The following is a 24,321-nucleotide window of genomic DNA, read 5'->3' as shown; positions in this document are numbered from 1 at the left end:
TTCATTACTCAAAATGACGGCGCCGAAGCAGGCACGACTTTTCACTGTGAAAGAGGCTGCATTTATGTTGGTTGGTGATAAGGATTCGAACACATACTTGCACAATGAAAAGCGGTGATGTCAAGGTGAGTGAAATATGTAAACAGCAGATATATGCCTGGTGTTGTCGATGTTTGATGCTGTGAAAATTTGGGAACAGCTCTCAGATTAGCACGTCCTGTCATGATCACTTAGTTGGTACAGGCAAGCACATCAGCGGTGGAGCTCAAATGATTGCTCTCGGTCTCATGGAAATAGTTGCAGTGTTTAGCTGTATTTTGTCTTGTTTCTACTGATGTAATTAAAAGATGGAAACGGCCCAAGCTGCTTGCTAGCCCGTCAGGCAAGGAAAGTTGTGTGTAGTGGTAAATTTTAATCGTCAACCTCAGCTGTCACTTTCACTAGCTATCCATACAGACATCCAGCGAACTAGCCACCAAAATGAGTAGAGTAATTTGTGTTTGTCTGCTTAGGTTATGGTTTGTCAGGTTTGCTAGGTGCAGATATTCATAGGCTATACATTGCCTTGTTTTCCTATTATTTGACAGCTTAGCTGTTGTGTTAAGGTACATGCCCATGCAGTGGAGCTCATATTGTCACGCCCTGACCGTAGAGATCCTTTTTATGTCTCTATTTTGGTTGGTCAGGGCGTGAGTTTGGGTGGGCATTCTATGTCTGGTGTTCTATGTTGTCCTTGTTTTGTATTTCTGTGTGTTTGGCCTGGTATGGTTCTCAATCAGAGGCAGCTGTCTATCGTTGTCTCTGACTGAGAATCATACTTAGGTAGCCTGTTCCCACCTGTGTTTGTGGGTGTTTGTTTCCTGTTTAGTGTTTGTTTCACCTTTCAGTTTGTCATGTTTGTTGTTTTGTCAAGTGTTGCCTATTTTATTAAATAGTATGAACACTTACCACACTGCACATATGATATTGAGTTGGATATTTAATTACATAGCCAGCTAACAAGGTGCTTGTTTTGTCCTGTTTCTACAGATGCAATTAAATTTGGAAACTGTCCCATCTTTGTAACTAATCAGCTAACATTGAAGAAATCTCTAGTTGAGAGTTGATTGGGGCGAAAGAGAGAGCGGGAGAGGGCGGGAGAGTGTGGAATGGGAGGCGTGTAACTGTAAAACACAATTTATTATGGGAATCCCAAAGAGGTGATTAATAGGAAAAGGTTGAGAGAAAGAAAGAGAGAGACAGTGTGAGAGGGAGAGAGAGATTATGTTCCTGACTACAATGGTATCCTATTTGTTGCTCCTCTCCTCTCCCTCTGTTCCTCTAGGTCAGTGAAAGTGAGGGAAGTGATGTGGAGAATCAGGGCTTAGCAGCAAAAGGCAGGGAGGAAGAGGAGTTAGAGATGACTGGAGTGAGAGATGTGGAGCGAGGCAGGAGGAATGGAGCAAGAGGAGAGTAGAGGGAGAGAGGAAGAGGAGAGTGAAAATGATCAAGAAGGGGAACAGGGAGAGGAGGAGGGAGTGGAGGAAGCAGAAGCTAGGATATGCATATGCATGGTAGAAAACACTCAAAAATTTCCAAAACTGTTAAAATAATCTCTGTGAGTATAACAGAACTGATATGGCAGGTGAAAACGTGAGGAAAATCCATCCAGTAAGTGGGATATTTTTGATGTGGGAACTTTTCAATTGAATGCCTACACAGTATGTATTGGGATAGGACCCAGATTGCAGTTCCTATGGCTTCCACTAGATGTCAACAGTCTTTAGACATTGTTTCAGGCTTGTATTCTGAAAAATGAGGAAGATGAGACCATTTTCTAAGTGGACTGTAGAATGAACCAGAGCTGTTTTGCGCACATGACCGATTGCGCGCCGTTCGTTGTTTTTCCTTTCTATTGAAGACGCTATTGTCCGGTTAAAATATGATAAATTATTTAGACAATAGACAACCTGAGGATTAATTATAAACATCGTTTGACATGTTTCGACGAACTTTACAGGTACTATTAGGATGTTTTCGTCTGCATGTCGTGACCGCCTTTGAGCCAGTGGATTACTGAACAAAACGCGCCAACAAAACTGAGTTTTTGGGACATAAAGAGGGGACTTTATCGAACAAAACGAACATTTATTGTTTAGCTGGGACTCTTGTGACTGCAACCATATGAAGATCATCAAAGGTAAGTGATTAATTTTATCGCTATTTCTGACTTTTGTAATTCCGTTACTTGGTTGTAAAATGTTTGTATGCTTTTGTAAGCGGGGCGCTGTCCTCAGATAATCGCATGGTATGCTTTCGCCGTAAAGCCTTTTTGAAATCTGACACAGCGGCTGGATTAACAAGAAGTTAATCTTTAAACCGATGTATAACAGTTGTATTTTTATGAATGTTTAATTTGACTATTTCTGTATTTTGAATTTGGCGCTCTGCAATTTCACCGGATGTTGGCCAGCTAGCGTCCCACCTGCCCATAAGAAGTTAAAAGTGGTTGGAATTTATATCTGTTCCAGAGCTTGTAATGGATTACAACAAGAAAATGGGCGGGGTTGACCATCTTGACCAACTGAGGAGCTAAACTGCAGGTGCTGGTCCATAAAGGCATTCAGAAACCACTGTTAATTACAACCGCATCTACCGGCTATTGGAGGTTACTGATGTAACCCCGGTTCAATGAGCCAAGCAAAATGTTTGTTTTCTGAGTTTCTCTCGCAACCGCATTTTCAAATCAGGCGACCCCACATCGGGTCTTAGGGCTGACCCCATTTAGTCGACTGTCGACCAATATTTTTTTAGTCGAGCAGTCACAAATATATTTTCATTTTTTTTATAGCACGAGACACCTGTCTGATTCACACCTGTCTGGTCTGAGTGGACTAATCCATTGTGGAGGCCACGGGATGGCACACCAGTATCACATTTACCGTTAATTCCCATAATTTTTTATCTACATTGTTTGTTTAGTTACGGTAATTTCTGTTAATGCATTCAATATATTATTATTATTACAGTCTTTTACCGTTCTCATTGTCGGAGTGGACATGTTGTTTGCGGACCGCACAACCTAGGCTACATTTGTGAGGAACACGTTTTGGTGTATTTCATTCTATTTACAAGTTGCCAATTTATTAATTGTATTTTGTTTGAAGCGCTCCTGTCAATGTTGATTAACGGTGCGCACCCGATTACGCATAGAAGTAGGCCTAGGCAACCGTCACACAAATGTAGGCCTATAAATGTTCCCATATGGGGATCTGATAGTATTTCTGATTGTCTTAACTCACCACCACTGTGGAGCTTCTCAAAGTAATTTCTTATTCACCTCAAACAGCAAGTAAACAAAGTCTGTTTTTACATCCATTGAGAATGACAATAGTTCCTCAACGTAGCCTATTTGAAAAAGATTGCCAGTTCTCTTTCGATAACCACTTGTGTGAAAGGAGGGAAAAAATGTAATGCTCTGATCCGGTGGAAACGCCATAAAATCGGCCTACCTGATTACTTCTACCTGATTACTTCGTATCCCTTGCGCAAATAGCCTACAGCTGTGTCTGTCAGGAGCTCACTGGCACAGGAAACTGAAGGCCAAGAATATTTTATACAATGATGCAAGTTTGCTAGTGCCAGCTTTTCAGGCCAGACCAAGTTGATACAATGCTTCAAGTTTCTTGCAGACAGGCCATGAGTAGACAATGTGATTTATAGGATATTTATTTTTTAAATCAGAATATTTTCAACCTGCAGTCTGCAATGTTTTTATTTGTTGGCTTTATGTAGACTATTTTTACATAGTTGGCCATTAGAATTTTTATTAAACATATGATAATGATTGAGGTACAAAGACTTTATTATAAATTGAATAAAACGATTCCACGAAAATGTGCATATGAAAATCATAACTGGCACGGAAATCGGTAGAAATGGTAAGATTAAGTGCCACTTCAAATGGAAAAGGTTGCCGACCCCTGGCGTAGCCTATTACCGGCAACTTCAGGAGGATAACGGCAGAATCTGCAAAGGCCAGCAGCAGCTGGAGGAGGGGGATCGGGAACAGGTTTTTTTTCTTCTGGCTAGGCTACCTTGATCTCTGGCTCCCTTCAGTAATTTGCGTGTCTAATTATTTACATCACAGTGTGCTTAAAGCATCAGACAAGCTCAGTAGCCTACATATAGTTGATTTTATTAAAACATATAGGGTTTGTCTATATATGGAAAAATACATCTTTTAACTTCTCTAGGATAGGGGGCAGCATTTTCACATTTGGATGAAAAGCATACCCAAATTCAACTGCCAGCTACTCATCCCCAGAAGATAAGATATGCATATTATTAGTAGATTTGGATAGAAAACACTCTGAAGTTTCTAAAACTGTTTGAATCATGTCTGTGAGTATAACATAACATATTTAGCAGGCGAAACACCGAGGACAAACCGTTCAGATTCTTTTATTTTGTGGTCACTCTCTTTTCAATGGATTTTTCATTGGGAATCCAGATTTCTAATTGACCTTCTTGCAGTTCCTACCGCTTCCACTGGATGTCAACAGTCTTGAGAAATTGGTTGAGGGTTTTTCCTTTGTGTAATGAAGAAGTAGCCCTGTTCAGAACAAGAGTCGAGTGAAGTGAACTTTTTGTTTGAGGCGCGTAACCTGAAAGCATGCTACAGTTTGTTTTAATCATGCTACAGTTTGAATATATCGTCGGAATTAATCGAACAAAAGGACCATTTCTGATGTTTATGGGACATATTGGAGTGCCAACAACAGAAGCTCGTCAAAGGTAAGGCATGAATTATATTTTTATTTCTGCGTTTTGTGTCGCGCCTGTAGGGTTGAAATATGTCTCTCTTTTTGTTTACAATGTTGCTATCCTCAGAAAACAGCATCGTTTGCTTTCGCCGAAAAGCCTATTTGAATTCTGACATGTTGGCTGGATTCACAACCAGTTTAGCTTTAATTTGGTATCATTCATGTGTGATTTAATGAAAGTTCGATTTTTATAGTATTTTATTTGAATTTGGCGCTCTGCATGTTCTCTGGCTTTTGGCCAAGTGAGACAGTAGCGTCCCGCCTAAACTCCGATTTTTGGATATAAATATGAACTTTACCGAACAAAACAAACATGTATTGTGTAACATGAAGTCCTATGAGTGTCATCTGATGAAGATAATCAAAGGTTAGTGATTAATTTTAACTCTATTTCTGCTTTTTGTTACTCCTCTCTTTGGCTGGAAAAATGGCTGTGTTTTCCTGTGGCTATGTACTGACCTAACATAATCGCAAGGTATGCTTTCGCCGTAAATCCTTTTTGAAATCAGACACTTTGGCTGGATCAACGAGAAGTTTATCTTTAAAATGGTGTATAATACTTGTATGTTTGAGGAATTTTAATTATGAGATTTCTGTTGTTTTGAATTTGGCGCCCTGCAATTTCACTGGCTGTTGGTTAGGTGGGACGCTACCGTCCCACATATCCCAGAGAAGTTAACATTTAAAATGGTCAAAAGAAGAGGAATCTCGGTCGACCAAGATCATTTTTTTGTCGGGGCCAGTCCTTCATTGATTAAATAATCTCCTAACTTTCTTTGCCACACAGAGGTTCTATGACTGTAGGGCCCCTTTGATGACTTGTGATTGGCCGATAACAACAAGCTAAGCGCCACTCTCATGAAAAGCATACTGTACTGTCTTTGTCAGCAGCATACCATTTATTCTCTATTAGAATCAGCTGTGAAGGGCTGCTTGAATACAGAGGGGAGACGAAGTTGTGCTGTTGTTTCTTTGCATTTCTGCCTTGCTCCGGTGCTAGGAATACTGTCGGCGTAAATGTGTCAACATGTTTGAGGTGTTGGGAGCTGCATAGGCCATTATTGTTGAGCAGTGGCAACATACTGTCAACATTTTATCCACAATTCTCTGTCCATCGCCATTGTGATCTCCTCTGAAGCCAAAATGTTCCCAAAATGGAGATTTAAACGATGGATCCTCCAATTCTAGCTTAAAAGCGACCCCACCACTCGCCATCGTACCCCACTGGGCACAGACGTCAATTTAACGTTTATTCCACTTTGGAAATGACGTCGAAACAACGTTGATTCAACCAATGTGTGCCCAGTGGGACACAGTGCCCGGCTGCGACTCAAAAGGATAGTTTGAAATGCGGCAGTTAAGATCCACATTTTTATTACAACGTGCACATAGGCTCTAGTTGTTTTAACTTCTTTCAGCTAGGGGGCAGAATTTTTATGTTTGGAAAAATAGCTGTTTCTCAGGTCCAGATGCTAGAATATGCATATAATTGACAGATTAGGATAGAAAACACTCTAAAGTTTCCAAAACTGTCAAAATATTGTCTGTGAGTATAACAGAACTGATTTTGCAAGGCGAAACCTGAGGAATCCAAACCGGAAGTGCCTTTTATTTGGAAAATCCCTGTTCCGTTGCCTGCCCCTCCTCATTTAACAGAATAGCCTAATATCTCAGATTTACTCAAGAGTCAATGGATACAACGCAGCATACCATAGCCATAGCCTATAGGCCTAGCGTTTTTTATATGTATTCATTTGGGTTCACAGTGCAGACCGAAAGCAGGTCCCTGTACGAACGGTTCGGTACAATATGTGTAATGTTACAGAACTTCAAAAATATGCATTTTAAACAATTTCACCTGCGTTATACACTGCTCAAAAAAATAAAGGGAACACTTAAAACACATAATGTAACTCCAAGTCAATCACACTTCTGTGAAATCAAACTGTCCACTTAGGAAGCAAACTGATTGACAATAATTTTCACATGCTGTTGTGCAAATGGAATAGACAAAAGGTGGAAATTATAGGCAAATAGCAAGACACCCCAATAAAGGAGTGGTTTCTGCAGGTGGTGACCACAGACCACTTCTCAGTTCCTATGCTTCCTGGCTGATGTTTTGGTCGCTTTTCAATGCTGGCGGTGCTTTCACTCTAGTGGTAGCATGAGACGGAGTCTACAACCCACACAAGTGGCTCAGGTAGTGCAGCTCATCCAGGATGGCACATCAATGCGAGCTGTGGCAAGAAGGTTTGCTGTGTCTGTCAGCGTAGTGTCCAGAGCATGGAGGCGCTACCAGGAGACAGGCCAGTACATCAGGAGACGTGGAGGAGGCCGTAGGAGGGCAACAACCCAGCAGCAGGACCGCTACCTCCGCCTTTGTGCAAGGAGGAGCAGGAGGAGCACTGCCAGAGCCCTGCAAAATGACCTCCAGCAGGCCACAAATGTGCATGTGTCTGCTCAAACGGTCAGAAACAGACTCCATGAGGGTGGTATGAGGGCCCGATGTCCACAGGTGGGGGTTGTGCTTACAGCCCAACACCGTACAGGACGTTTGGCATTTGCCAGAGAACACCAAGATTGGCAAATTCGCCACTGGCGCCCTGTGCTCTTCACAGATGAAAGCAGGTTCACACTGAGCACATGAGCACATGTGAAGACATGACAGAGTCTGGAGACGCCGTGGAAGACGTTCTGCTGCCTGCAACATCCTGCAGCATGACCGAGGTTTGGGGTGGGTCAGTCATGGTGTGGGTGGCATTTTCTTTGGGGGCCGCACAGCCTCCATGTGCTCACCAGAGGTAGCCTGACTGCCATTAGGTACCGAGATGAGATCCTCAGACCCTTGTGAGACCATATGCTGGTGCGGTTGGCCCTGGGTTCCTCCTAATGCAAGACAATGCTAGACCTATGTGGCTGGAGTGTGTCAGCAGTCCTGCAAGAGGAGGCATTGATTGCTATGGACTGGCCGCCCGTTCCCAGACCTGAATCCAATTGACACATCTGGGAAAACATGTCTCGCTCCATCCACCAACGCCACGTTGCACCAGATGTCCAGGAGTTGCGGATGCTTTTGTCCAGGTCTGGAGGAGATCCCTCAGGAGACCATCCGCCACCTCATCAGGAGCATGCCCAGGCGTTGTAGGGAGTCATACAGGCACGTGGAGGCCACACACACTACTGAGCTCATTTTGACTTGTTTTAGGACATTACATCAAAGTTGGATCAGCCTTGTAGTGTGGTTTTCCACTTTATTTTGAGTGTGACTCCAAATCCAGACCTCCATGGGTTGATAAAATTGATTTCCATTGATAATTTTTGTGTGATTTTGTAGTCAGCACATTCAACTATGTAAAGAAAAAAGTATTTAATAAGAATGTTTCATTCATTCAGATCTAGGATGTGTTATTTAGTGTTTCCTTTATTTTTTTGAGCAGTGTATATATACTTATATCATGAAATCACAAGTGAAATATACCAAAACACAGCTTAGCTTGTTGTTAATCCACCTATCGTGTCAGATTTTGAAAATATTCTTTACAGCGAAAGCAATCCAAGCGTTTGTGAGTTTATCAATCACTAGACAAAACAGTACGAACAGCTAGCCTCAAATTAGCTTGGTCACGAATGTCAGAAAAGCAATAAATTGAATTGCTTACCTTTGATAATCTTTGGATGTTTGCACTCGAGACTCGAATTACACAATAAATGTTCTTTTTGTTTTGCATAAAGATTAGTTTTATAACCAAAAACCGCCATTTGGTTTGCGCGTTATGTTCAGAAAACCACAGGCTCGTTCCGGTCCTGAAAGGCAGACGAAAATTCCAAAAAGTATCCGTAATGTTCGTAGAAACATGTCAAACGTTTTTTATAATCAATCTTCAGGTTGTTTTTAACATACATAAATCGATAATATTTCAACCGGACGGTAACCTATTCAATACTACAGAGAAAGAAAATGTCGAGCTACATCTCTCGCGTGCAGGAACCAATCAAAGACACCTGACGCGTTTTGAAAAATCTTGCTCATTTTTCAAAATAAAAGCTTGAAACTATGTCTAAAGCCTGGTCACAGCCTGAGGAAGCCATTGGAAAAGGAATCTGGTTGATACCCCATTAAATGGAGGAGGAGCAGGCAACGGAACAGGGATTTTTCCAACTAAAAGGCACTTCCGGGTTGGATTTCCTCAGGTTTTCGCCTGCAAAATCAGTTTTGTTATACTCACAGACAATATTTGATAGTTTTGGAAACTTTGGAGTGTTTTCTATCCTAATCTGTCAATTATATGCATATTCTAGCATCTGGACCTGAGAAATAGTCCGTTTACCTTGTGAAAGTTATTTTTCCAAACATAAAAATTCTGCCACCTAGACGAAAGAAGTTAATAAGGGCCGATTTCAAGTTTTCATAACAATCGGTAATCGGCATTTTTGGACGTTGATTATGGCCGATTACATTGCATTCCATGAGGAAGCTGCGTGACAGGCTGAGCACCTGTTACGCGAGTGCAGCAAGGAGCCAAGGTAAGTTGCTAGCTAGCATTAAACTTATCTTATAAAAAACAATCAATCTTCACATAATTACTAGTTAACTACAGATGGTTTATGATATTACTAGGTTAACTAGCTTGTCCTGCGTCGCATATAATCAATGCGGTGCCTGTACATTTATCGAATCACAGCCTACTTCGCAAAACGGGGGAGGATTTAACAAAAGCGCAGTCGCGAAAAAAGCACAATTGTTGCACGAATGTACCTAACCATAAACATCAATGCCTTTCTTAAAATCAATACACAGAAGTATATATTTTTTAAACCTTTTATATTTAGCTAAAAGAAATCCAGGTTAGCAGGCAATATTAACTAGGGAAATTGTGTCACTTCTCTTGCGTTCATTGCACGCAGAGCCAGGGTATATGCAACAGTTTGGGTCACCTGGCTCTTTGAGACCTAATTTGCCAGAATTTTACATAATTATGACATAACAATGAAGGTTGTGCAATGTAACAGTAATATTTAGACTTAGGGTTGCCGCCCGTTCGATAAAATACGGAACAGTTCCGTATTTCACTGAAAGAATAAACATTTTGTTTTCGAAATGATCGTTTCTGGATTTGACCATATTAATGGCTCAAATTTCTGTGTTTATTATATTATAATTAAGTCTACGATTTGATAGAGGAGTCTGACTGAGCGGTGGTAGGCGGCAGCAAGCTCGTAAGCATTCATTCAAACTTTACTGCGTTTTCCAGCAGCTCTTAGCAATGCTTGCTCACAGCGCTGTTTATGACTTCAAGCCTATCAACTCCTGAGATTAGGCTGGCAATACTAAAGTGCCTATTAGAACATCCAATAGACAAAGGTATATGAAATACAAATGGTATAGAGAGAAATAGTCGACGCGTCATAATTCCTATAATAACTACAACCTAAAACTTAACTGGGAATATTGAAGAATTGGGAATATTGAACCACCAGCTTTCATATGTTCTCATGTTCTGAGCAAGGAACTCAAACGTTAGCATTTTTACATGGCACATATTGCACTTTTACTTTCTTCTCCAACACTGTGTTTTTGCATTATTTAAACCAAATTGAGCATGTTTCATTATTTATTTGAGACTAAATAGATTTTATTTATGTATTATATTAAGTTAAAATAAAAGTGTTCATTGTTCATTCAGTATTGTTGTAATTGTCATTATTACAAATATATACATAAAAATCGGTCGATTAATCGGTATCAGCTTTTTTTGGTACTCCAATAATCGGTATCGTAATTGAAAAATCCTAATCGGTCGACCTCTAATGTGAAGTCACTTGCAGGCACCTCCACACACACTAGATGAGGCATTACCCTAGTTATTTTATGAGCCTCATTTACCTACAATATGAAAACACAGTGTTCTGTCTCTCTCTCAGTCCAGACATGAGGAAGAAACACCTTACGGAGTCAAACCAGGTCATCATTGCAATAGGGAATACACAAGATCTTTCCAGTAATAACCTAATAACCTCCATTGCCATCAACATCCTGCCATCATTCTTACCCAAGTTTTTCCATAAAAACAAAGGACAGTGTACTCTTCACACAGTACAAATCAGTCCACATTCAGCCAAATGTTTATACATTTGTCATAACATAATTAGCATTAGCCTACCCAATAACAATCTAGTCCTCATAATGAGTGAAACACCCTTCTGTAACACCAAAGCAATAGCCTGATTGTGAGTAACTGTGAGTCTTATTTGCACCGGTTAGTCCTGCCCTGTCCTAGCCTGCGCAGATGTTCTGTGGTCTCTGACTCAAACACACACACTATGACAGAGAGATTGAGAAGACAGACATAGGGGAGTGGAGAGATAAAGAGAGAGAGATAGAGTGGGAGATAAAGAGAGAAGCAGGAGCGGATAGTTTTTATATAAAGCGTGCCCTAGCACTTACAATAACGATGATGATTATAACAGGGTGATAGTAGGAGCTGCCCTAAAGGAGGAGCTTTACCATCCACCCCCATAGGCACTGGTCTTTGTTACTAGAATGTTGATTGTCCTTTCTTGTCATCATGGTAGCCATTCAAATGATAACATTTAAACTAAGTTTGCTGAACTGCATGACTCAAGTGTGGTGGACCCATACCCCATTATCCAACTATAACCATGGACTCCCCTCCACCTAGCAAGAACTGGATTGTCAGGGCAGGGGCCAGGCCTGATCATATTACAGGCCTGGGACTGTGGAGTTTAGAGCAACAGATGTTTATTTCACTTTTGATCATTATCCATTTCACTTGCTTTGGCAATGTATGTTCCCCATGCCAATAAAACCCTTTGAATAGAATTGAGAGAGATGGGGACAGACGACATGTGGTTGGGTGACCCTGACATGCATGTTTGATCTCACCAGCCCATGGACACAGTGTGTGTGTGTGTATACAGTAATGTACAGTAATACCAGCTGAAACAAAAATTGTAAACACAGTAAAGAGTGTCAGGAGTTTCTCCAGGCATTCTCCTTCATGTGAAACACTAAATACTCTTCATTGTGAGACCAGAATGATGATAATATGATGGCATGAAATCAATTCTCTTGTGTTATTCAAAATTTATGGCAGCTATGTTGTAATGTTAGTGATGCAGAACAGTTGAGGATTAATGTAGCTACACTTGTTATTTTTGTCTGGAGACTGGTTGTTCACAACGTTTAGCTATTCCCCAATAAAACATGGGTGCTGAGAGACCGGAGTGAAGTTTAATTTACCTCTTGGAGACGTTTCTTGGCCCTCTGGAGAGCATCCTCATACCCCTTCTGTCTCAGCTCACTCAAACTCTCATAGTACTCTTCTGAGTCATCACTCTCCGTAAAAAGCACCTGGGCAAGGATCTTCCAGCCGCAGGTGTCTAGAGCATGGCCCAGGTACACCTGTAGTTGGTAACACAGAGCATCCGTTTCCCGTTGGGACACCTCCGGGGCCCCGAATAGCACGGTCCACATGCCCACCGGCTCCTCAGGGAAGGGGGGCAGACAGGGCTCCAGGTCCGAGTTGACCGCGCAGAGTTGAACGTGGGCTGCCCGGACGTCCTGGAAGGAGAATAGCCCGGCCCAGCTGTAGCCCTCTCGGCTGCTGTCCGACTCCTCTCCGTCGCCATCATCCGGGGAGCGAGGCAAACTAGGGACATCCGCTGGTTCCAGGACCTCAATGTCGGTCACCTTGCAGGACACGATGTCCCAAGACCCCAGTGTTTTGATAACACTCTCGGCTGGCCTTGACGAGGCACCCACCGCAGCCGTTCTCTCTCGAATGGGGCTCTTTGTCGTTTTTTTTTCTTTCGGGCTGACGTTAGATCTAACTTTAACCAATGTGGAGATGTCATCTTTCCTTTTGGTAGGACTTTTTAGTGGAGTTTTGTGTTTGTCTGCCTCGGGGGCTAGTTTGACGGTGACGGGGGATACGAGGTCGCATTCGACAGTTTCCAATAGCGAATCTCGAAATGCTGTCCGTTTCTGTACTGTTCTATTGTGGCAGGTTATGGCGAACTTTCCCTCGATCTCGTTCCAAGCAACGATGAAAATGAATTTGTGTCTTTCCTTTTCGTCGAAAACATTTGGTCGAACGGCCACCCAGTCCGACTCTACAGAATCCTCCATCATGAATGACATCTCATCCAGCCAGTAAAAACGGAGCTAGTGAGCTCACACACAAATACCCCTTTTTACAGTTCTCCGCTGAAGCTAAAAAGGCTAGCTAGCTAGCTACGTTAACCAAAAAGATTACAGAAAACCAGCCGTGGCTAGCTTTGTGTACAAGCTTGGAGTTGATTACCCTCTGAACGTAAAAAGCTCGCCTACATCCATAAGAACAAAACAGACACGAAAAGCGTAAGAGTCTAATTATTATCGTAAATTGGCATGCTTGTCATCTCTCCACCTGCCTCGCTCACCAGCCTGCTACATGCGCTGGATGGCTCCCTTTGTGCGACTACAGACAATGCAGAGCCGCGGTTCCCATCGTCACGTGTGAGGATCTGTTTACAAGCAGTGAAACGGTTGAGAGCTGCTGTGCTGTCAAACCCGGGGGGGATTTTCTGAACAAACCACTTTTCTGAAATGTTCGGAAATACTGTCTTTACTGTTTCTAGATTGTTAATAGTCCAAAGACAACCGGTGGATATTGTCCATGAGCTGTCCCTCTGTTCCATCCGATAAATTGTTGTTTTGATGTCGCATCTTTACCTCTTTCAAACGTTTTTCTTCCAACTGCGAAGTGCTGTGACGTAGTTCTGCACGAGGACCTAAACATCTGCACGTGGGACACGCAGTGGACGTGGTGACGCAGAAATTAACAACAACAAAAAGTCAAATGTAGCCTACAAATCCCTATTTATTTTAATCAAATCACTTTTAATATAAACCTTTATTAATGTGTTATAAATCATGCATAACACAACTAGTACTTGCCCTGGCAAGTAATCATTTGTGCTCATACAACTTTCACTCTGTCAATGTAGCATATAGACCTGCATTGAACTAATACATAAAATAATAACAAAAGCACCATGACATAAAAGGGTCATAGCAACAAGCATGGTGGTGACAATTTGTTAAATAATCAAATGATACATTTTTCATTAACTTCAGACCATTTGTTGCCAGTGACAGAATCAACTGAATGGTTAGGTTACTCTCATTTGATGTTTTGAGGACTCACCGTTGAAAATCTGTTTTGTTTATTTGGGAGGTGTTTAAATGACAGACGTTTCCACTTTTCTTTATTTTATTCTTTATTTAACTAGGAAAGTCAGTTAGGAGCACATTCTTATTTACAATGACGGCCTGTCAAAAGGCCTTCTGCGCGGACGGGGGCTGGGATTAAAAATAAAAATATAGGACAAAACACACATCACGACAAGAGCGACACGACATAAAGAGAGACCTAAGACAACATAGCATGGAAGCAACACATAACACAGCATGGTAGCAACACCACATGACAACAAATGTTAGCAATACAACATGGTAGCAAAACAAAACAAGGTACAAACAAACTTTTAGCCATTAAGCTACAATATATTTTGTAAATCATGAATTAATTCGTTTTTACTTGCTGCTTTTGCCTTTGAAACAGTCATTGTTTGTTATGATGATACTGAAGCCTACTCGGGATGATAGTGGGCCACATGGCCCAACACTGCCACCTACAGATGATAGTTTATTTCACAGTAGTATACTACAAGGTTATTTCCATTTTGTCCACTTGATGGCATACTTTGTCTCTAAAATGTATGCAGCCAAACTGCTTTAGTCTACTCTAAACCAAGCAGTCACACTATATAGCACAGTTACATAGAGATAGCCTACCATGTAAAAATTGCATCATTCTGAAAACTAAAATATACATTTCCTGGAGGAATGTTTGTTTTTGTGAACGGGTGCCAGGTAGCCTAGTGGTTAGGAGCTTTGGGCCAGTAACTGAAAGGTTGCTGATTCGAATCGCTGACGCTACTAGGTAAAGAAATCTGACGATGAGCCCTTCAGCAAGGCACTTATCCAGAGCGACTTACAGGCGCAATTTGGGTTAAGAGCGTCTGCTAAATCATGTTTTCCTATACTCAGTCCTGGATTTTTGATATTCCTGCAGGATATGGTAATTACTGCAGGAATGAGAATTACCTTAATTCGTCAAGTATATTTACACACTCAGAATTTTACTTGGTAATATGGTGCTGCTAGTGACAGACAACATTTAGAGACAAGAACTCTAAGGCAGCGTTTCCCAATCTCGGTCCACGTTTTGGTTTTTACCCTAGCACTACACCTCTGATTCAACTAATCATCAAGCTTTTATCATTTGAATCAGCTGTGTAGTGTTAGGGCCAAAAAACAAAACGCGCACCCCTTGGGGTCCCGAGGACCGAGTTTGGGAAACGCTGCTCTAAGGACTCTAAGTCTTCATACCACAATGACTACCGCCCCATAGCACTCACACCTGTAATCATCAAGTGCTTTGAGAGGCTTGTTATGGCACACATCAACTCCATCATCCCAGACCCACTCCAATTTGCATACCACCCCAACAGATCCATAAACGAGGCAGTCTCAATTGCACTCCATTACCGGCCTCACCCACCTAAATAAGAGGAATACTGTTCAACACCAGTGTCCCCTCCAAGCTCGACACAAAGCTTAGGACCCTGGGACTGAACCCCTTCCTCTGCAACTGGATCCTGGACTTTCTGATGGTCTGACCCCAGGTGCTGGTAGGCAACATCACCTCTGCCACGCTGACCCTCAACACGTGGGCCCCACAGGGGTGCGTACTTATTGCCCTCCTGTACTCCCTGTTCACTGCTTAAGTATAGCAATAGTACCGCCCTCGATCTCATGGTGCTGCAGAGGGTGGTGTGGACAACCCAGTACATCACTGGGGCCAAGATCCCTGCCATCCAGGACCTCTCAAGCGGTGTGAAAGGAAGGCCCGGGAAATCGCTAGACTCCAACCACCTAAGCCATAGACTGTTCTCTCTGCTTCCACACAGCAAGCGGTATCCGTGAGTCAAGTCTCTATGCACACTCACAGGGCCCTACACACTACGTACACTGATACTCCAACACACATTCACTCCATCCATCATTTGCTCACACACACACATGCATTTCTACATACAATCACAAACACTGCTGCTACTCTGTTTATCATATATCCTGATGCCTTGTCACCTTACCCCTATACATACTGTATCTATCAATCCCTGCACATTGTAAATATGGTACGGGAACTGACCCTGTATATAGTGTACTTTGATATTTCTAGATCGTGTGTTGGTTCTACCTTGTTATTTAGTGTTACATAGTTATTGATTACTGCATTGTTGGGGTTAGCACTAGCAAGAAAGGCACTGTACCTGACATTAAAACTAAAATACAGACAGGAATTTACATACATTAAATACAAAATAGGTAGGAACAGAGCCGTAAGGGAATGAGCAATGGATATACTAATATTTACAAAGGATGTACAAATTTACAGTGTCACAATGCACAGATGAACGGAGTGCAAATGCAGTTGTTTTATGTGCAGTTCAGAGAATGCTTAATGTGCATATTACATTCCCTATGAACGAGATGGCCGGTTGGTGAGGGCCCCAGCCGGTGAAAGAAACTGTTCAGATGATTGAATATTTCTGCAGGACATTTTTTGTAAGGGTAGAATGACTGCTTTTTAGTACTCATTTGTATTGAATCATTTCTATTTTGATGTCACAATTTACTGTAATTGTTCATTAACACTTGGTTCTTTTTTATTTCAGAAAACATTTGCATGTCTAATGTTTTAATAAGAAATACAATAAAAAGTCAAACATTAAGGTCACGTGGAAGTTTATTAAATAAAACAGTATTGAAGTCAATACTTCCATTTGGTAAGACAATATTTGGCACTAGATTTTGTGTTCAGAACTAGGCTACATTCTTCACCAGAGCTAACATTGTGTTCACAGTAGTTTTGTTAACACTTTATAAGCTTAGGTTTCGATTGCACCAGGGATGTATTCATTATCTCTTGCAACGGAAACTGTTTAAAAAAAAAACAAATGATGAAGCAAGCAGAACAAAACCTAACTGAATTTGTCCAATAGAAACTTGTTTTGTTGCCAAATGTTGTTTGGAGTAAACAGTTGTTGCTAAATGTTTTGCAACAGGCTCCGCGTAATGACTACACCCCAGATCAACAGCACACTCTGGAGACGTGTGGACACGACAGCAGCTTTTTAGTTTGTTTCACTAACACCACACATCACTGGCTTGATGACTCCTGTAACATTCTGTCCAAGTAAAGCACATATCAAGTTTGAAATGAGAAATCTATAACATGTTACTTCAATTATTACAGAAGAGTATACGATGGTGCTACACTATGTACAGGTGGTGCAAATCTAAATGACAATAAAAATAACTTTTGGTTGACAAAAAGATGGTCCTAGAAATCAGGAGAATAAGACTTTATCTGATCATTTTTGGTATGTAAACTCGGAATATGTGTGAGCTCTTCCCTCTGCCTTTCTCACACAATACACCTACCACGAGTAGAGAACAGCGTCCTCCTGGCTGGTTTTCCTCCAGGGGCTCCACCTCCCTCCTTACCCAGGAGGAATGATCAGTGGCTGGCCTTTGCCTTCTCAAACAGGGGCTTGAGCTCGTCCAGGCTGGTGGCCTCCTTGTGCTGCATCAGGTCGGCATGGCCTTTGGTGACACCCCAGCTGTCAGGGGTGGACATGGAGGGACACTTGGGACGCCCGGATGCTGGCTTCAGCTTCTCCCAGTAGTCTTGGCGGGCCCTGCGGGAAGAGAAGGATGGTCATATGTATACGCCAAACGTAGTTATAAGCTGGTACTAAAATGTTACAGTACTATGTAACCTCATGTGTTTTATAGTACCGATTAGAGTTAAATAATTTAACTCTTGTAATTTTGGACTGGAGTCATATACTGGCATTCCTTCATGGTTCCTGGTATCTTATTAATTTGTACCCTTGTGGTGTATACGGTCTCGTTACCTGGCACGGACCCAGGGCTTGGTGTGCATCTCCAAGCCAGCACCCCAGTTGCCGTGCTTGACGGAGGCAGCGGGCAGGTAGCCTCTCTCTGTGGCCAGCTCCTCAGCCACAGCCCTGATGTGGTAGGGCTCGAAGCCACAGCAGCCACCGATGAAACGGATGCCAACGTTGAAGGCCTCTCTGGCGTACTTGTGCATGTCCCACCTGGTCAGAATCCTGGGCTCCAGACCTGGGGGAGAGAAATGTAGTCAGAAAGAGGGAGTTGAGGGGGGGAAAGAGGGAGGCAAGAAAGGAAGAAAAAGAACACAACTAGGGGGCAGGAGAGAGATTGTGATGGAGATGTTATCGTGTGTGTACCGAAGGGGAATTCTGGTAGGTCGATGAATCCCTGGCAGTTGCAGTCAGGCGTGTGGTAGCCCAGAGGCTGCACCATGTAATGGGCCTTCAGCCCTGCCCTCTCCACTCCCTCTTTCATCATCTTCACAGTCTTCACACAGGTCATGGGGTCAAAGTGGCAGTTGATGCCAACAATATTGGCTCCTATAAGCAGATAAAGTGAGTTGACAGTTAGACAATATCACTATTGACACCGTTTTTGGTTTTACTATCCTTGTGGGGGATCAGAAGTCCTCACAAGGATAGTAAAACAAGGAGGGACCCCACAAGGAAAAGGCTATTTTAGGCTTACAATTAGGGTTAAGGAAAAAGAGTCCAACCTCGAATTTCTTGGTCCCCACAAGGATAGTAAAACAAACATGTGTGCACATCTAATGGTTAAATTAAGTCCCATACCAGCTTTGACCAGCTTGACAGCACAATCCTCAGGGCTGACACCGTTGAGGTCTCCATCAGGGCCGATGCACAGGGAGGCACATACTGGCTTCCCGGACGTTTTCAGCACCTGCACGGCCCACTCTGCCTCCTCCACATGCTCAAAGTACTGCACAAACACACAGATGGGGTGAATAAGTGAAGACCAAAAACACAGCATTGTCCAAGTGAGGATCCATTGAACATAGAAACGGTCAGGTCAAAATGAGACGTACAGTACCAGTATGTTGTGTATAAGAAAATGTGCTATACGCATGTACAACATCACATTCCTACCTCCGCAATCATGAAATCCACATTCTTCTTGACAAAGACATTGAGCTGCTTCTTGAAGATACCCTTGACCTCGGCCTCGCTCTTGCAGCTCAGGTAAGAGGGGGTCTGGGAGACCCCACCTGCCACCATCGCGTCACCCTCATTGGCCACCTCTCTGGCCAGGTCACAGGCAGCCTCGTTGATTTGCGCACCCTGGTGTCAAAGCAGCCATTGATTAGTGTACAACCTTATTGATGTAGTTTGAGGTCCAGTACAATGTATTTTATATCACAATTGTGAAACCTGCAAAGTAGGCTAAACACCACATTGGGAAATAAAGTGGAGCTGAACAGAACAGGCGTTGAGAAACATATAGTAAACTGATTTACAGGTAGATTAATTTATATAAGCTCTTTCAGTCATTGGTCAATCTTGCTTAGAAATGCTTGGCTAAAAGGTAATTACAGTAGCATGGGTCTGGCATGCTTATTCATTCCCCCCTGAGCTTTCCCAACAGAGCAGACAGATACTCACTGTGAAGCGCTGAGCATTACCCCTGTTCTCCAGCTTATCGTCGCTGGCGTAGAAGGTGAAGGTCTGCATGACATTTGACCCCGCCCGCAGGAACTCACGGTGCAGCTGTCGCACTGGAAGTAAGAGCAATCGGCTTTTGGCTAAGTATTTACAACTTCAACTTAATGCCCTCAGCCTCGTCTGGTTAAAACGTGCACTGTAAAAAGTAACTAGTAGTGTCTACTCCAACAGTCAGTAGAACTCTAAGCATAAAAGTGGTACCAACTCATGTCAATAAGATTTATCACTTAATGTTTGAGTACTGTTAACAAATTAGGTTATAGAGTAAATAACCATTTACTTGTGTTCTGCTAATCTAAAGTAGAGTTCACAAGTTATGATTATTCAATATTTTACAGTCAGTCCAACGTTCATAAAATAAGTTGTTATTACTTGATTGTATTATGTTTGTCTTTACTTAAAATAAAGTAGTCAGAGATTGATATTTGAGTAAAACAATGACATGTATGTGTTGTGCTGTAATAGTTACACTTTTTTGCAAGTTAAGAATATTTAGTGCCACATGGCTCTGTTTTGGGGGGATTTGGGGTAATTCAACATTTCAATACGTATACATTGTTTAAGAGTGTTAATAAGGAAACGCATTTCTAAAATAGTATTAAGCAGTTTGTTGTGCTATGATGTGTAATTGATAATGAACAATATCAAAACCGTTGTGAAAACTGACATTCAATAATGAGACAACCCATTCCCACAATCAGCAAGGTAATGTGCCCCACTCGTCATAACAGAAGCTAATGCAGCATATTGTAATGCTTACAGCTCTACCACCAGTTACTGTTCGAGAAATGAGCACGGTGCCCAAGAATGCCTGGCAAGGGGGGTTCAAGTGGCAAGTCTTCAAACGCATAAAACAATGTTAGGCTAAACATTAAGACACCACTGAAAATGAGTAATCAGAACTACTTACACTAGAAAAACATCTACTTAAAGTACTAACCTTTTTTAGGGACACTATGTTCACTGCAACAAATATTAATGTTCAAGTAACTTCAATCGTTATAGCTCAGAATACATAAAGTTCATAAGACAAAAAACGATTTACAACTTAAAAATATAACAGTATTTCCACAAAAATGTTGTTAGCGGAACTAACTACTTTACAGTGTGCGTCTGGTGGACAAGTTGTAGGCGAGAGGCTACGCGAACTGCTATGCATTATGGCTGATGCATGGTCCAGGCCAGGTAGCCAAGCAATTAGATAAGCGCGCTCATTTTACCAGCCTCAGGATGCTCTGCGGCGGCCTCAGGAGTCCAGGGACCCGCCTTCACGTATCCCCTCTTCTCCAGGGCGAAGACGAAGCCCCCATCCCCGATGACAATTTCGCCTGCATCCAGGCGCTCCAGAATGTTCTGCACAAACATTGCGTAATTAGTTGGTCATTCTCCAAGTATGAAATATGCACGCTTAATTAATATACGCATAACAGCTCCCTGGATGAAATAAGCAAGCCGTAAACTAGGGTCAGTGCTATCAGGAGTCCTTGGGACGTGCCTTCCGTAAACCCCAACCCTTATCCATTTTAACATTTCAACTTCAGTGGGTTAGGGACCCTTAAACTTAGCCGTGTTACCCAAATTAGTACTACACAGTTGATTCAGACTATCAACTCATACACCAAAACTCCTAGGGCCGTGTTTGGGAAACGCTTCTCTAAAACAAAGTTACAGAATATAGTTAAAGTAGAAGTCACAATTGTTCCATCAAACACGGTTTTTTGGTGAATTTTTTATAGTTATAAAAACTTACGCATTATACCAAAGAACTTCTCAATAGTTGAAGCAATACATAGCACATCTGCAAAGGTTCTGCAAAAGACTGCATGCATTTGGATACAGCCAATGACGTTCATTCATATTAATTCGCCACTTACCCTCTTAGCTCCAGCGGGTGCCATGATCATTGGTGATTGCAGTTGTATTTTAGATCCACCTTCTCAACCAAACGCTTCGGCTAGATTTGGTGTTTGATGCAGTGAAACGTCTGCCTTTATAAGCCAAAAGAGAGGTGTGGTGCGCAGTGATGTCACACACAGATCCGCCTGCTCCTGCTTCTTACACATGGCGCTTTCATGACAACTGGGAATTCGGGGAAAAACGGTGTCAAATCATGACGTCAATGATCCCCAGGTTGGAAACTCAGAGCTCTAGAAAGAGCCCCCAGTTCATTAATTGGAATTCCGAGTTGGATGACAGTCCAAAACTATTTTTCATGTCGCTCGTTTTTTTCCGAGTTCCCAATTGTTTTGAACGTACTGAAGTCAGAAGTCGGAGACATCAGCAGATGTCACAACTTACTATACATAAACCAAGCCTACAACCCAAATAGCAAGCAATGCAGATGTATAAGTTCCCAGTTGTTTTGAACACAGCATAGATCTCTTTTTTCTCTGCATCTATAAATGCAAATGTAGCACAAAGAACACTTGTTATTTTACCTAGTGCATGTTTACTTAAAAGAAAGATGCATACAGGGCAATGTGCAATAGCTTATCATGGTTGTTTGTAACTTCAGTGAAGGCCCACAGCACAGATATTTAGCATGGGTCAATCAATATGTGCAATAGCTCTTTCCATTATGACTTGGAATTACAGTTTTCTAAGTAATGTGTGACCACCAAAAAATAGGATCACATTTTATACATTTTATTCCAGAGCCTTCAGATATAAAGTGGGACCTCTTTTGCCAAGACTAACATGTGTTCAGTGTTTGTGCAGAAATATGTTTCTTTGTCTGTTTTTGTTAGATTGATTAATATTATTCTTAAACTCATCCAATCTGTTAAGAAAAAAATACACAAATAACTGCAAAATCAGATGGGGGGGGGGGGGGTGGTACTGACGTATGGGCAGTCTGGTACGTGGAGCTGCCACAGGGCTCACCAGGCTGGGGAGACATACAGGAGGCCTGGTTCTGGCAGCAGGCACAGGACTCACCAGGCTGGGGAGACATACAGGAGTTTTAGTTCTGGGCGCAGGCACAGGACTCACCAGGCTGGAGAGACATACAGGATGCTTTGTCCTTGGCAGAGGCACCGGATACACTGGGCCGTGGAGGCGCACTGGAGGTCTCGAGCTTGGAGCCTGCACAACCCATCCTGGCTGGATGGTTATCTTCACACTGCACATGCGGGGCGCTGGCACAGGACGCACTGGGCTGTGCAGACGCACCGGAGACACTGTGCGTAGAGCCGGCGCAGGATATACTGGGCCGAGGAGGCGCACTGGAGGTCTGGAGAGCAGGGCTGGCACAACCCGTCCTGGCTGGATGCTCACCCTAGCCCGGCAGATGCGGGGAGCTGGGATGTAGCGCACCGGGCTGTGAACGCGCACTGGAGACACCCTGCGCTCCAACGCATAACACGGTGCCTGACCAGTATGACGCTCGCAAGCACGAGGAGTTGGCTCAGGTCTCCAACCTAACTCAGCCAATCTCCTCGTGTGCCCCCCAATTTTTTTTTTTGGGGGGGGCTGCCTCTCGGGCTTCCTTGCTAGCCGTGTTCCCTCGTAACGCCGGGCCCCTTTACTCGCTGCCTCCGCCTTCCTCAATGCTTCCACCTGCTCCCACAGCAGGCGATCCCTTCCGGCCAGGATCTCCTCCCATGTCCAGGATCCCTTGCCGTCCAGGATGTCCTCCCATGTCCAGTCCTCCTGAAAACGCTGCTCCCCCTTACCACGCTGCTTGGTCCTTTGGTGGTGGGAAGTTCTGTCACGGCCGTCAAAGGAAGTAGACCAAGGTGCAGCATGGTGAGCGTACATTTTCTTTTTATTTGTTAAAATGTCGCCAACAAAACAATAAATAACAAAAACGACCGTGAAGCTTACAGGGCATAAGTGCCACTAACAAAGTCAACTTCCCACAACAATAGACAGCTGTCCCTGATTGAGAACGATACCCGGCCAAAACATAGAAATACAAAAACATAGAATGCCCACCCCAAATCACACCCTGACCAAACAAAATAGAGACATAAAAAGGTTCTCTAAGGTCAGGGCGTGACAATGTGTGGATACACACATACACACACACATACACGCACACTTTTAGAAACATATGGTTAAGTTATGGTTAAACTCCCTGTTTTGTAACAATAGTACCAATAGCATTCATCAACAGATACAACCTGAATGCAGGTCAGTTGTTCCAGGGGGTTTCTAGGGGTTGTACTTATATAATAGTAGATGATACTGTAAGTCTGTGTGTGTCTCAAATGGCTCCCTATTGAGCTCTCGTCAAATTTGGGATGCAACTCTATGTCCCTCCATGGCCTGTTCAGACTGGATCCAATACATCAGACCAGCAGGGACTGATAAAAACAGCACATAACCTCCTGTGTCAATCCAGGAGCCCTTGTGAAATGTGCTACACCAATTGAGTGGGAGTATTAACATGGGGGCTCCCGAGTGGCGCAGGGGTCTAAGGCACTGTATCTCAGTGCTAGAGGCGTCACTACAGACCCTGGTTCGATTCCAGGCTGTATTGGGAGTCCCATAAGGCGGTGCACAATTGTGTCGTTAGGGTTTGGCCGGGATAGGCCGTCATTGTAACTAAGAAGTTACTGACTTGTTAAATAAAGGTTAAATATATAGAGATTTTGTTTAAATGTCCATAGCCTACTGTTAATGTCACCCACAAAGGAATTCAATATTCTAGTCTTGTCCTAATAGTTTTCTTATCCAGTGTGTCGCTCAGAGTAACTTGAGTTCTTTACCCATATTGTGTCATTACACATCACTGGCCCTGGTTAATGTGTATTGTGTAGAATAGGTGAGATTGTGCCTG

At 42.7% G+C, this 24,321-nt stretch overlaps 2 protein-coding genes across 3 annotated transcripts in view; both read right to left on the bottom strand.

Moving 5' to 3' along the window:
* Window positions 1-13,598, bottom strand: part of jmy (junction mediating and regulatory protein, p53 cofactor) — an 81,079-nt gene extending 67,481 nt beyond the window's left edge. The window contains exon 1 of the mRNA XM_023984284.1: window positions 12,067-13,598. Within this exon, the coding sequence (XP_023840052.1) occupies window positions 12,067-12,966 (900 nt within the window). The 5' untranslated portion in view covers window positions 12,967-13,598. The remainder of the gene's footprint in view (window positions 1-12,066) is intronic.
* A 3,068-nt stretch (window positions 13,599-16,666) lies between these two features.
* LOC111961763 (betaine--homocysteine S-methyltransferase 1) lies at window positions 16,667-23,317 on the bottom strand. 2 transcript variants are annotated; one of them, XM_023984283.2, is made up of 8 exons: window positions 21,413-21,658; window positions 20,759-20,891; window positions 19,479-19,591; window positions 18,966-19,157; window positions 18,651-18,798; window positions 18,216-18,398; window positions 17,859-18,087; window positions 16,667-17,639 (listed from the first exon to the last, which is right to left on the bottom strand). In XM_023984283.2, the coding sequence occupies exons 1-8, from the start codon at window positions 21,440-21,442 to the stop codon at window positions 17,459-17,461; spliced, it is 1,209 nt and encodes a 402-aa protein (XP_023840051.1). In that variant the 5' UTR covers window positions 21,443-21,658; the 3' UTR covers window positions 16,667-17,458. The 2 variants fall into 2 exon arrangements, with proteins under 2 accessions (XP_023840051.1, XP_070298705.1); XM_070442604.1 differs by lacking the exons at window positions 16,667-17,639; window positions 17,859-18,087; window positions 18,216-18,398; ... (1 more) ...; window positions 18,966-19,157; window positions 19,479-19,591 and adding an exon at window positions 22,382-23,317 and having other exon boundaries at window positions 20,802-20,891; window positions 21,413-21,526.
* Window positions 23,318-24,321: the final 1,004 nt, after the last annotated feature.

Source organism: Salvelinus sp. IW2-2015, linkage group LG4q.1:29 (genome assembly GCF_002910315.2).
Source record: "Salvelinus sp. IW2-2015 linkage group LG4q.1:29, ASM291031v2, whole genome shotgun sequence".
NCBI classification, from domain to species: domain Eukaryota; kingdom Metazoa; phylum Chordata; class Actinopteri; order Salmoniformes; family Salmonidae; genus Salvelinus; species Salvelinus sp. IW2-2015.
Note: the sequence above shows the minus strand (reverse complement) of the source record. Positions and strands in the feature narration are given on the sequence as shown.

What these genes read in the sequence shown, in the direction of transcription:
- LOC111961763 (XM_023984283.2), bottom strand. Translation starts at nt 21,442, where the DNA reads ATGATCATGGCACCCGCTGGAGCTAAGAGG. An exon ending in CGCAGAGCATCCTGAGGCTG is followed by an intron (nt 19,592 to 20,758) that starts GTAAAATGAGCG and finishes TCTTACTTCCAG; the next exon opens with TGCGACAGCTGCACCGTGAG. An exon ending in GTAATGCTCAGCGCTTCACA is followed by an intron (nt 19,158 to 19,478) that starts GTGAGTATCTGT and finishes CTTTGACACCAG; the next exon opens with GGTGCGCAAATCAACGAGGC.